General features: G+C 39.1%; 1 protein-coding gene and 1 pseudogene across 2 annotated transcripts in view; one reads left to right on the top strand and one right to left on the bottom strand.

Moving 5' to 3' along the window:
* Window positions 1-12981, bottom strand: part of FAF1 (Fas associated factor 1) — a 429817-nt gene that overhangs the window by 373173 nt on the left and 43663 nt on the right. For both annotated transcript variants that reach the window (XM_021097816.1, XM_021097817.1), the window contains exon 2: window positions 5247-5315. In XM_021097816.1, coding sequence (XP_020953475.1) covers window positions 5247-5315 — 69 coding nt within the window. The remainder of the gene's footprint in view (window positions 1-5246; window positions 5316-12981) is intronic.
* LOC100518790 lies at window positions 5756-6272 on the top strand (annotated as a pseudogene).

Below are 12981 nucleotides of genomic sequence, written 5' to 3'. Positions count from 1 at the left end.
TTCATGTACAAAGGATCTTGATAAACTAGTCCAAACACCCCCCTTTTTGGCCACACCCACAGCATGCAAAGGTTCCTAGGCCAAGGATCAAACCCATGCCACAGCAGTGACAACACCAGATCTTTGACCGCTAGGCCACCAGGGAACTCCCAAATCCCTTATCTTATACTAAGTTCACAGAGGAGTAACTTGGCCTAGGCCATACTCAATAAAGTAATGACAAGAGGTTTAAAAAGCTAAGTCTCCTAATTCAAGATGAAGGAAATGGATCCACCACTACGATTAGCTGTCTCACATTCTGATTACTCAAAATTAACACAAGTCGTATAGATTTCTATTCACAACTGACTCAAATTCTTCTGTACCGAGAAACAAAAAATGAGCAGGGGGTCAATTATGGAGCCCAGATTTATAATTTAAAGTGATCAAATAGACGCATCTATGTAAGAAGGCAATGCTTTGGTAAAAGATTCTACATCATTGCCAGTAATTCTTCCTTGGGTATTCACCTTTCTGGATTTATATAGAAAATACTTGTCTGCAATGAAAGAATCACCTATACTGGCATTAATCTTCTCTTAACTAAAAGTGCAGGACAGTGTGAAAAATTAAAGTCTGAGGTAGATGGAGTAATACTAGAGGATTCATGTCAAATAAAACAGTAGCCCAAGATGCTTATCAACGGTATTAAAGCTCACGTTTTTTTTTTTTTCCTCAGAATTTTAGCATATATAACCCAAACTGCAATTGCCCCCAAATAAGTAGGGTCAATTGTAGGGCACTTAAAACATAGGGCTTGGAAATACCACTCTATGGATAGCTAAACAATAAAATTAATGTTCAGGATCAGGGAACGTGACTAATGACTGAAGTTCCTAGGACTGGGCTACAATTTCATATAGAATACTATTTTATTTGTGTGTCTAAATCTATAAAATGGCAAAAATATATTTGCAATCATTTTTTCAAGAAGTTATTCCCATTTCTGATTATTATATACAGGTATAAAAGACCATTTGTCTTCTCAATTTTTCAGTATACTTCTCAGAGATACAGTATTAACATTTTTTTCAGCTTCCACTGTATCTAGCATAAATCCAGAGAGTCTGTAAGCATTCAGTATCAACAGAATGAGTTTTTTGTTATTAGTCTTTTTAAAATTCATCACAATTCCAGACTGTGATGCCTAACTCACATTCCTCCACACTTCTCTAGCAAAATGTTCACAAAGACACTGGAAAAGGCTAACCAGCACACAGAGCAAATGTAAGATACAGACACACCCTAAGTTCCATAAGGATATGGAACTTACGTAAGTTGTTCCATAAGGCCCATAAAATATAACGCAATGATAATCATAATTTCGAACACAAAAATACAACACACAAGCAAAATATAAAAAACACCATATAAATACCATGATCCTAATGCAGTCTGAACTAGTAATGGCTTACTCAAAACATTTGCTTCCTTTTTTATTTTTTTTTTTATATATAATGATTTTTATTATTTTTTTTTTCATTATAGCTGGTTTACAGTGTTCTGTCAATTTTCTACTGTACAGCATGGTAACCCAGCTATACATACATGTATAGATTCTTTTTTATATAAATAATGATTTTTATTTTTTTTATTGCTTTGTTTTTTAAAAACAACAATGTAAAGTGAGTGCTGTGGAAAAACAAGGGAAATAAGAAAAATTTTAAAGCAAGATAGTTACACAACACAGTAAATCCTTACTGTGGAAAAAAATGGATTATTTGCCAAGAAAAGCCAACTAGGGCATAAATTTCAAAAGAAAGCCAAAGCTGAAGACTGTGAAAGACAGCCTGATGCCTTTGCTTAGGACCAACACAAGATGAGATTGTATTTTTGCAGAAATACAGCATGAGTATTTTTAGCCCAAGTGCTATTTTAGTATTTTCCAAAATCAAACAACTCAGAAATAGTTGGAGAATACCTGTATCATTCAATTATTTAACACTATCTGGGAAAAATTCTCTTTCTACAATACTCTAGACAGATTACTAAATTGAGTAGATGTTTACTCTCCAAAATTAATGAACATGGATCAATAGGAAGCAGATAAGGAATGAACTTATATCCAAATGATAATTCTCACTTCAAAGACTTACAGTCCATTACTTTCAGTCCATAATGTCCCTTTACCCCAGCGCATATTACCTCTCATCAGTACCATGCAAGAGTGGCTTGGTGGGATTTTTTATTTCAACCAATAATTTGCATCAGCCTCTCCAAGACATACTAAAAATATACAAACTAAATGAAGCAATATTCTCACTATTGCAAAAGAAGTTTCAAGACAAGAAACCTGGTGATACCACTCCAAATAAGTCACTGACCCTTCCTCCACATAGAAATCAGGAATATGTCATCTATGCTATAATTTGTTAAGAAGATAGCGCAGTGGTAAAGCGTGGATTTGAAATAAGGCCATACAAATATTTGTAAATTTTGACAAGTGCCAGAACATGAAAAAATAAAGTAGCACTGGTTTAATGAAATAGGCAATCTTAAAAATTTATATAGGAGAGTTCCCATTGTGGCTCAGCAGGTTACAAACCCGACTAGCATCCATGAAGACATGGGTTCAATCCCTGGCCTTATTCAGTGGGTTAAGGATCCGGCATTGCCATGAGCTGCAGTGTAGGTCACAGATGCAGATTGGATCCATTACTGTGGCTGTGGCTATGGCACAGGCCGGCAGCTACAGCTCTGATTCAACTGCTAGCTTGGGAACTCCCATATGCCGCAGGTGTGGGCCTAAAACGGGGAAAAAAAAATTTATACAGTGGGTAGAAATTTGAATTAGTGTGCCCATTCTGGAGGGCAATATGACTCTAAGCATCCAAAAGCCCAAAAGTATGTATATAATTTGTCCCAGAAATTCAATTATGAATTGAATTTATCCATTATCTCCCAGGAAAACAACAGACTAAGTATATAAGGATGAACTACAAGAATGTCCTCTATAGCAATGTGTATAATTCAAAAATATCATGAAATTCTAAATGTTTAACAGCATAGGATTGGTAAAATTACTATGCTATAACCACACCATGAAATTCCATCCAAACATTAAAAAGAATGATGAACAAGTCACATTTACTTGGATAGAAACACATTCATGACAGGCTATTGAGTGAAAAATCCAAATCATAAAACAGTAAAAATAGAACAATTTAATTTGCATTTAAAAAATCATTTAAAAATCACTTTAATCATATAATTAAAAGAAAACACCCTGGAATAAGATACCCCAAAATGTTAAATAATAACTATCTCTAAGTGATGGAATTAAAGGTGATTATTAATTTGTTCTTTGTAAATTTCCACATCTTATTTTATTATGAGTTACTATTTTCAGAAGCTGTAAATAATGGCTTTTTATATTTTTAATAAAAAAATTAATAGTCATAAACCCACACAAAGCACACAGATATTTAAAAGTTGGCTACCTAAGACTTAGACATACCTACATTTCTACTCTCAGCTCTTTAATTACACATCGCAAGTTTAGACTTTTGAAAATTAATACTTCTTTGAAATTCTAGTTTGGACTATTTTAGGATTTCAAAGGCACTGAGAGACATCTGTGTCAACCCGAAACAACCAATACTGCTCCTATGTTGTTACATAATTCATTTTCAGTTTGCTCTGCAATTGTAAATAGAGTACAATTTTGTCAGTGAGCTGGGTCTCACCTTTACTCCCCCCCACAAAAAACTAAACCACTTCTATAATAAACTGCCTGAAGTTCATAAGGAAAGCCACACCAGAATGCCACTTCTTTAACAGCTTTAGAACAGAGTAGTCATCAGTGAGGATGGAATTAAAGGTGATTATTAATTTGTAAATTTCTATATCTTCTTATAGAAAGAAGTGAAGGAAAAACATCAAAAGAGTTATTCAGACATTCAGACAAAGTCTAACTTTTCTCTCCTTCCAATCATCTCCACCACAATACTACAGGGGAAGATGAACCTTAATGTACAGTAAAAGAAGAGAAGTTTAAAAATAATTTAGGAGTTCCCATCGTGGCGCAGTGGTTAACGAATCCGACTAGGAACCATGAGGTTGAGGGTTCGGTCCCTGCCCTTGCTCAGTGGGTTAACGATCCAGTGTTGCCCCGAGCTGTGGTGTAGGTTGCAGACACGTCTCGGATCCTAGTTGCTGTGGCTCTGGCGTAGGCCGGTGGCTACAGCTCCGATTGGACCCCTAGCCTGGGAACCTCCATATGCCGCAGGAGCAGCCCAAGAAAAAGCAAAAAGACAAAAATAAATAAATAAATAAAAATAAAAATAGTTTAAATTACCTAAGAATTCATAATAATTTAGTAAGTTAATACTGGACTAAATATGAACTTCATATTAAAGATATGATACATAGATTTTATTCATTCAGATTAGAATTACAGATGGACTGTGGTATGCTGAACCCCCTCTAAGGTATGTTAAAGACATTCAAGAATTCATCAAGGAGTACCCGTCATGGTGCAAAGGAAACGAATCCCACTAGGAACCATGAGGTTGTGGGTTCAATCCCTAGCCTTGCTCACTGGGTTAAGGATCTGGCATTGCCATCAGCTGTGGTGTAGGTCACCGATGTGGCCTGGATCTGATGTTGCTGCGGCTGTAGCGTAGGCCAACAGCTGTGGCTCCAATTGCACCCCTAGCCTGGGAATCTCCATATGCCTCGGGTGTTGCCCTGAAAAAAAAAGGAAAAAAAAAAAATTCATCAAATTTCATTAATTGTCAAATAAAGAAAAAAAGTACTTGAAATAAGTCAGATAACGAAAGATAAATACTGTATGACCTCATGATCTCACTTATATGTGGAATCTAGAAAGGAAACCAAAAACTCATAAGAACAGCGTAGACTGGCAGTTGCCACAGGTTGGGGGAGAATGAATGAAGGTGGTCAAAAGGCACAAAGTTCCAGTTATAAGATGAAAAGTTCTGGTGATCCAATGTACATGGTAACTATAGTTAACAATACTGTACTGTATATTTGAATGTTGCTGAAAGAGTAAATCTTAAAAGCTCTCACAAAAAAAAAAAAAACTATATGGGGTAATGAATGCATTAACTAACCTTACTGCAGAAATCAATTTGCAATACACATGTATAATATCAAATCATCACTTTGTACATCTTAAATTTACACAATGTTATATGTCAAATATATCTCAATAAAGCTGACAAAAAGAAAAAGAAACTTCTTACCACTAAGTCCCAGTTATTTTGTTCAAGCAGTGTAATAGCTTCATCAATGTTTTCAATGCCAGTACATGCCTGAAAACAAAGTAAATAAGAATTTTAGATATAATTTTGGGAGGTTAATTAGCCTTAAAAAAGTAAACAGCATAATGTGTAATTTAAGTTTGACTAGGTATATAAATAAAGCCAAGAAACAAAATGCCTAACATTGCTAAGCATTTTACACAGGTGGTTTGAAAATTGTTAATTACAACGTAAGTTTAAATTACACTGAAATAAAAGACAATAAAGTAATAAAATATGTTTAAATGCTGAGCTTTGGAGCCCAGGATGATCTCTACATCTCTAAGATCTCTGTATCTTCCCAGAACAACTTTTATGAAAAAGCTTCTGATGGACAATCATGTGTTTAAAAATGAACTTCAATCCATACTTTGTACTTTATACAAAAATTAGCCCAAATAACAGATGAAAATCCTTCTGTAGCCATTGTCATAACTGCAGTGCTGAAATGAGAGAAGCAGAATCAGCAGCAGCAACCCCCACTGCCAGAGCGGGAAGAGACTGGAGATGAGAAAGATGAATGTCTTATCAGACCACCAAGTCTTCTGGGCCCTCCCCCATGGCCAATGGAAAGCCTGGTAACTCCTCATCAGCTCTTCACAGAGGTCATCCAAGATCAAGGGGACCAATGACTCCACCACTGCTGAGTGTCTCACCTTCTTCCTGAGACAGAGAACCAATGTGGGGGGAGCTAGGTCACAGTTGGTGGAGGGTCAATGCTGAACTTGCTTTTCCTGGACCAGGCCATGGGGATTCTTCCAGGGGAGGCTTTCACAAAGAGCAAGAGAAATTCTCAAAGACTCAAAAGCTGGCCTCTTATCAAGAATACCTGCCCACTCAAGGATGGACCCCAAGTTACGTAAGACAAATTCAATTGCTCTGTCTGCCAACACTTTGCCAAAAAAGGCCGCTGTTGATGAGGACTTCCATGCTTTTTACCACCCAGACCTCAATGGACCACCTCTGTGAGAAAGTGACTTCCCAACCAGGCTAGGGGCCCTCTGTGACCTTGAGGCCATATATGTCCCTGTGGCCCTGTGATGGCTACTGTGAGGCTGTCCTACCCACCACCCTCAGTCAATGATGCCCATCCCTATGGCCACCTCCCCTATTTGGGGTCCAGAGTTGCATTGCATCATGGGTGTGCAGTGTGCATTCTTTTTTCTGATTCAGCCTCCACAGACTCCTTTTCGGAACCCCATCTTTACTCTGTTCAACTGCTTCCTGGATCCTCTTCCCCTCTCCAAATGACTGGTAAGCAGAAAAGCTCTTTGGTACTGTTTCTTGTCCATCAGTCCACCCAGTCCCCAGTGTTGCCCTTGATTCCTGAGAGCCCTGGAAGAGCTTACTATCATTCCCATCTTTTGGCTGGTTGATTTAAGTCCTTTATAAGTCCTACTTTCAAGGTTGTCAGCTGGTCTGTGAAACACATTTTCTGACCGGGGGTCAAGTCTGGGTGACTGATAACAGAGTTGCTCCCTGAAATGCCACTCTCCTTGTTTTCGGATTTTGTAGTTTCTGCATCAACTAGCATGATTTCCACTGCTATAGTCTGTGATTACTGTGCTTTGTGAAACTGTGCATCCCTTCACAGCCTTTTGCAGTGTCTGTGGCATTTTTGTGACTTCCCAACAGTAGAGTAAGTTTGTCTGCCAAAATGAGTGAGGCCATTGGTACCCTCTATACTTTCCCCACCTCCCAACATGGGAGAACTGTGAAACTTTCCAAAGACTACCTCCCTGGTCTCCCCATGCTTCTCCTGATGTCACTTTCTCTGGTTTTGACAAAGACCCAAGAGATGTCCTCTAAAGCCTCAGGTGGGCCTACCCTATCTCCTCTCCAGGCCATTGTTTAAATTCTGTGCATCTCCACCTGGCCTACCTTTGAGTAGAACCTAGGCAGTACTGTTGCCTCCGTACAACTTTCTTCTCTACATTCCTGGCACTGGTTCTTTTCTATAAAAATGGTAGTGAATTGGTTCATTTTTTAACTGGCCCTGAGGAAACAGGTTGGGAGTTGTGTGGACAAAAGGAAGGGATGACAGCCACTGGAGAACTGAGAACAATTTTTTTTCTTAACTTGCCTGGGAACCTCCATGTGCCGTAGGAGCGGCCCAGAAAAGGCAAAAAGACAAAAAAGAATAATAATAAACACAGTGGAGAATATATACATACAAAAATACTTAAATAAATGCTTAACTGTGTAAATAAACAGATCTAAAATAAAACCCCAAACTATAAAGCCTCTGCATCTATGCTGTCAGATATCAAAGCTGCTAGACACATACGGTTAGTGAATCCTTGAAATGAGGCTCAACTGAGTTAAAATATGCTGCATTAACTAAACACCAGCAGGAGTTCCCGTTGTGGCACAACTAGCATCCATGTGGATGTGGGTTCAATCCCTGGCCTCGCTCAGTGAGTCAGGGATTTGGCATTGCCATGAGCTGTGGTAGAGACTGCCGATGCTGCTTGGATCCTGAGTTACCGTGGCTGTGCGTAGGCTGGCACCTGTAGCTCAGATTCGACCCATAGCCTGGGAACTTCCATATGCCATGGGTGCGGCCCTAAAAAGCAAAAAAATAGAAAGAAAGAAAGAAAAAGAAAAGAAAAAGACATAAACACTAGTGTAGACTTAGTACAAAAATAAAAATGCATAATATCTCATTAATAATTTTTCTACTGAACATATGCTAAAATGATCATTTAAAATATATAGGTTTAGAGTTCCCGTCATGGCTCAGCAGAAAATGAATCTGACTCATATCCATGAGGACACAGGTTCGATCCCTGGCCTCAATCCGTGGGTTAAGGATCCGGTGATGCTGAGAGCTGTGGTGTAAGCTACAGACAGGGCTCGGCCATCTGGTATGGCTGCAGCTGTGGCATAGGCTAGGGGTCACAGCTCCGATACAACCCCTAGCCTGGAAACCCCCATACACCGCGGGTGCAGCCCTAAAAAGACAAAAAAAAAAAAAACTGGCTTAAATAAAACATTATTTAAACTAAGCTCACCTGCTTCTTTTACTTCTTCCACCTTTTAATATGGATACTAAAAAACTGTTAATTATGTATATGACTCATTCTGTTTTTGTTTTTTTTTTTTTTTTTTTTTTTGGTCTTATTAGGGCTGCACCTGAGGCATATGGAAGTTCCCAAGCCAGGGGTCAAATCGGAGCTGTAGCTGCAGGCCTCCCCACAGCCACAGCAATGCCAGATCCTTAACTCACTGAGTGAGGCTAGGCACTGAAACCTCATCCTCATGGATACTAGTCAGGTTCGTTACCACTGAGCCGTGACAGAACTCCTCATTCTATTTCTAACACCATTCTAGATGAAAACATAGGACATCTTTGTGACATTTAGATACAGCAACAGCAAAAGCACAATTCAAAATTCGATAAAATGGACTTTATTAAGAGATACTGCTCTTTGAAAGACAATGTTAAGAGAATGAAAAGGCAAGCCACACACTGGGAGAAAATATCTGCAAAACATTTCACAGAGGACTACTAACCAGAATCCAAGAATTTCAAATTCTCAAAACTCAGTTTAGATAAATTATAAGTAGCAAAAGATTTTAGAAGAAACTTCAACAGGAGTTCCCTGGTATCTCAGTGGGTTAAGGATCCATTGTTGTCACTGCTGTGGCTCAGGTTCAATCCTGGGCCCAGGAACTTCCGAATGCCACAGGCATAGCCAAAAATTAAAAACAGAAAATGAAAGTTCATCAGAGAAGATACATATACAGGAACAAGTACATGAAAAAATTCTCAACATCATTAGTCACTAAGGAAATACAAAACAAACACAGACAGATACCTTTTCCACACATTAGAGTGACAAAAACCCAAAATACTAACATTATCAAGAGATGGTAAGGATGCAGAAGTGGAACTCTCACACACCGCTGGAGAGGAAGCAAAATGATATAGCGACTTTGCAAAACAGTGCCAACAGATTAGCAGTTTCTTAGAAAGTCATGACACAGTAATCCTACTCCTGGATACTTATCCAAAAGAAATAAAAATTTAGAGTTCCCGTCGTGGTGCAGTGGAAACGAATCCGACTGGGCACCACGAGGTTTCGGGTTTGATTCCTGGCCTCACTCAGTGGGTTAAGGATCCAGCGTTGCCATGAGCTGTGGTATAGGTCGCAGACATGGCTTGGATCCCATGTAGCTGTGGCTGTGGGACAGGCCAGCAGCTGTAGCTCTGATTCGACCCCTAGCCTGGGAACCTCCATATGTCATGAGTGCAGCCCTGGAAAAAAAAAAAAAAAGAAAGAAAGAGAAAAATTTATGTTCATATGAAAATTATGCATGAATGTTTATAACAGCTTTCATTCATAATCACTGAAAACAGAAGACACCCTAAATATCCTTCAACTGTACACTCATATATTAGAAAACTGCTCCGTAACAAAAATGAACAAATTGCTGACCAAAAAAAAAGTGGATAAATTCCAAATAAATTATGTTAAGCAAAAGCCAGACACAAAATGCTATATACCATATTATTTCATTTATAAGACATTCTGAACAGGCAAAGTTATAAGAACAGGAAACATATTAATGATGACTGGGGTTATCGGGTGGGCACAAGGGTTGACTACAAACACCAAGAGTGAAAATTTTGGACAGTCAAGGAACAGTGTGAATCCTGGATAACAAAAAAAGAAAACAAAGGCAAACAAGGAAGACAACATTTAAAAATGCAATCTTCATTTTAAGCTAAATGGAAAGTGAGGGATAATCCAAGGCCTCCTAATATTAATAAAAGCTACTAAGAACATGTCCCTGTCACACAGTGGGTTAAGGATCCAGCACTGTGACTGCAGCAGCTCAGGTTGCTGGGGTGGCATGGGTTTGATCCCTGGCCCAGGAACTTCCACAAGCAACGAATATCATCCAAAAAAAAGCTACTAACTACAGTTAAGATCAGGCAGAAGTTACACAGGAGGAAACAGAAAGAAAAGCTGCAGGGAGGGCAGAGCAAGTCCAGCAGCAGAAAATATCAGAAAGCACAAGCAAAACACACCTCTTCAATGACATCACCATTTTTCCTTTTAAAAAAAAAGAAACGTAGAGGTAGTTCCAGAGCCCATCCTTCCAGAGAAATACCAAAAAAAAGTGAGTAAAAACGATCAAAATCAAATTTGCCAAAACTCTGGAAAATGGTCAAAGTTTTACATCAACTAAACAAATGATGAAACCAGAAAAGGGGGACTTAAAAAAGAAAAGAGAAAAGAAAAGACTGAAAAGCAGTGAGAAAGCTTTACAGCATTTTTATTTCTCCTGCCCAGCTCTTGGCTCAAAGCAGTGTAGAATGCACCAGCCCACATTCCAATGGTTGTACCATGGACCCGGGTTCTTGAGGTAGCAGAGTAGACTTTGCTCTCAAAGAATTTGTGTGGTCTGTGGTGACCTGTATGGGGCTACCTGAAGGACTGACCAAAGGCACTCTCCTTTGTTTCATCAATTTGGATCTCTTTTAAGACAGAAAAGTAACTATCAGAGGGTATCTTTTCGAAAACACTTAAAGGCAAAGGAAAATTTACTGCCACCTGGGACAAAATATTAACAGTTGAGTCAAACAACAGACATGTCAAATTCATGGAGAAGGGAGTTCCTACTGTGGTAAAGCAGTTTAAGGATCTGGCATTGTCTCTGTGCAGTGCAGGTTCAATCCTGAGCCCAGAACAGTGGGTTAATAAGCACAGTGACCTGGCTGTGGCATAGATCACAGCTGCAGCTCAAATTTGATCCCTGGCCAGATTTGATCCATAAGCCATGGGTGCAGGGAAAAACAAAAAACAAAAAACCTGGAGGAAAACCTGCAAAGTGAGTTTCTTTGAGAAATTAAAGCATTAAAAAACACTGGGGGAGTTCCCGTCGTGGCGCAGTGGTTAACGAATCCGACTAGGAACCATGAGGTCTCGGGTTCGATCCCTGGCCTTGCTCAGTGGGTTAACGATCCGGCGTTGCCGTGAGCTGTGGTGTAGTTTGCAGACGCGGCTCGGATCCCGCGTTGCTGTGGCTCTGGCATAGGCCGGTGGCTACAGCTCCGATTCAACCCCTAGCCTGGGAACCTCCATATGCCGCGGGAGCGGCCCAAGAAATAGCAACAACAACAACAACAACAACAAAAAAAAAAAAACACTGGGGAAATTTAGAAGAGCATGCACGTGTCCAACGCAGGACACTTCCTCAGAGAAAACTATTCTTATCTCTAGACTCAGCACAATCAGAAAGTGAAGACTATTACAGGGTTTTAAACAGCCTAGCTGATGATTAGAGTGCCCCAACATAAAACCAGTCGAAAGGGCTAAGATATGATTTTCTTTTTCTCTCTTTCTAAATAAGAAAATATCTTTAAATTCTAGGTGTTTCAGGAAACCTCTCTCACAATACCAGCAGAACACATTTAAAGAAAAAGAGACGTCAGATACTGTTATATACTGAATGTTTATGTACCCTCCCCATTTCATATGATGAAGGCTTGAGCTCCAACATGATGATACATGGAGATGGGTCTTTGTAATAAGGTACTTCGGTTTAGATGAGGTCATAAAGGGGAAGTCCTCATGATGGAACTAGAGCCCCTTATAAGAGGCACAGAGAGCTTGTTCTTGCTCTTTCATCTCTTTCTCAGGGCTCTGTAAGAACAAAGTGAAAACAGACAGCCATTTGCAAGTTAGGAAGAGAGTTCTCATCTATACCCTGATCTCAGACTTCCAGACTTCTGAACTGTGAAAAAACAGATTTCTGTTCTTTGATATTTTGTTATGGTAGCCCAGACAAGATGGAAACCACTCATTGACCAAAACAATTACAAAAATAGTTTAGAAAAGTCACTAAACAGACAACTACGACCCACAGAAAGCAACAAAAACAAACCATGAGGAATGGGGAAGAATCTGATTTCCAAAGTTATCACATTATATTTAAAATACCCACTTTTTTGGAGTTCCCGTTGTGGCTCAGTGGTTAACGAATCCGACTAAGAACCATGAGGTTGCGGGTTAGAACCCTGGCCTTGCTCAGTGGGTTAAGGATCTGGCATTGCCGTGAGATGTGGTGTACGTCGCAGATGCAGGTCAGATCCCTCGTTGCTGTGGCTCTGGCGTAGGCCGGTGGCTACAGCTCCAATTAGACCCCTAGCCTGGGAACCTCCATATGCCGCAGGTGCAGCCCTAGAAAAGACACACACACAAAAAAATTAAATAAAATAAAATACCCACTTTTCAAAAAAAAATTGTAAAGAATGTGAGAAACAAAAAAGTATGTTCCATTCCAAAAAGAAATTAACAGAAACTGTCTGTGAAAAAGAACAGACATAAGACTTACTAGACAAAGACTTTCAATCACTATCTTAAACATGCTCAGAGCTCAAAGAAACCATGGAAAAAGAATGAAAACCAGAAGGATGATGTGACAATAAATACAGAATAGCAAAAAAGAGATAAAGGTTATTTTCGAGAAAAAAAGAAAAATTCCAGAACTGAATAATACACTAACTGAAATGAAAAATTACCTATAGGATTTCAAGTGCAACATTACACAGGCAGAAGAAATATCAGAGAACTTGAGGATAGGTCAACTAGAATATCCAGTCTCAGAAGATCAAAGAAAAATGAACAGAGCCTAAGAGGTATGTGGGACCCCACCAAGTATACCA

Source organism: Sus scrofa, chromosome 6, assembly GCF_000003025.6.
Source record: "Sus scrofa isolate TJ Tabasco breed Duroc chromosome 6, Sscrofa11.1, whole genome shotgun sequence".
Taxonomy (NCBI): domain Eukaryota; kingdom Metazoa; phylum Chordata; class Mammalia; order Artiodactyla; family Suidae; genus Sus; species Sus scrofa.
This window is presented reverse-complemented; position numbering and strand designations above follow the sequence as displayed.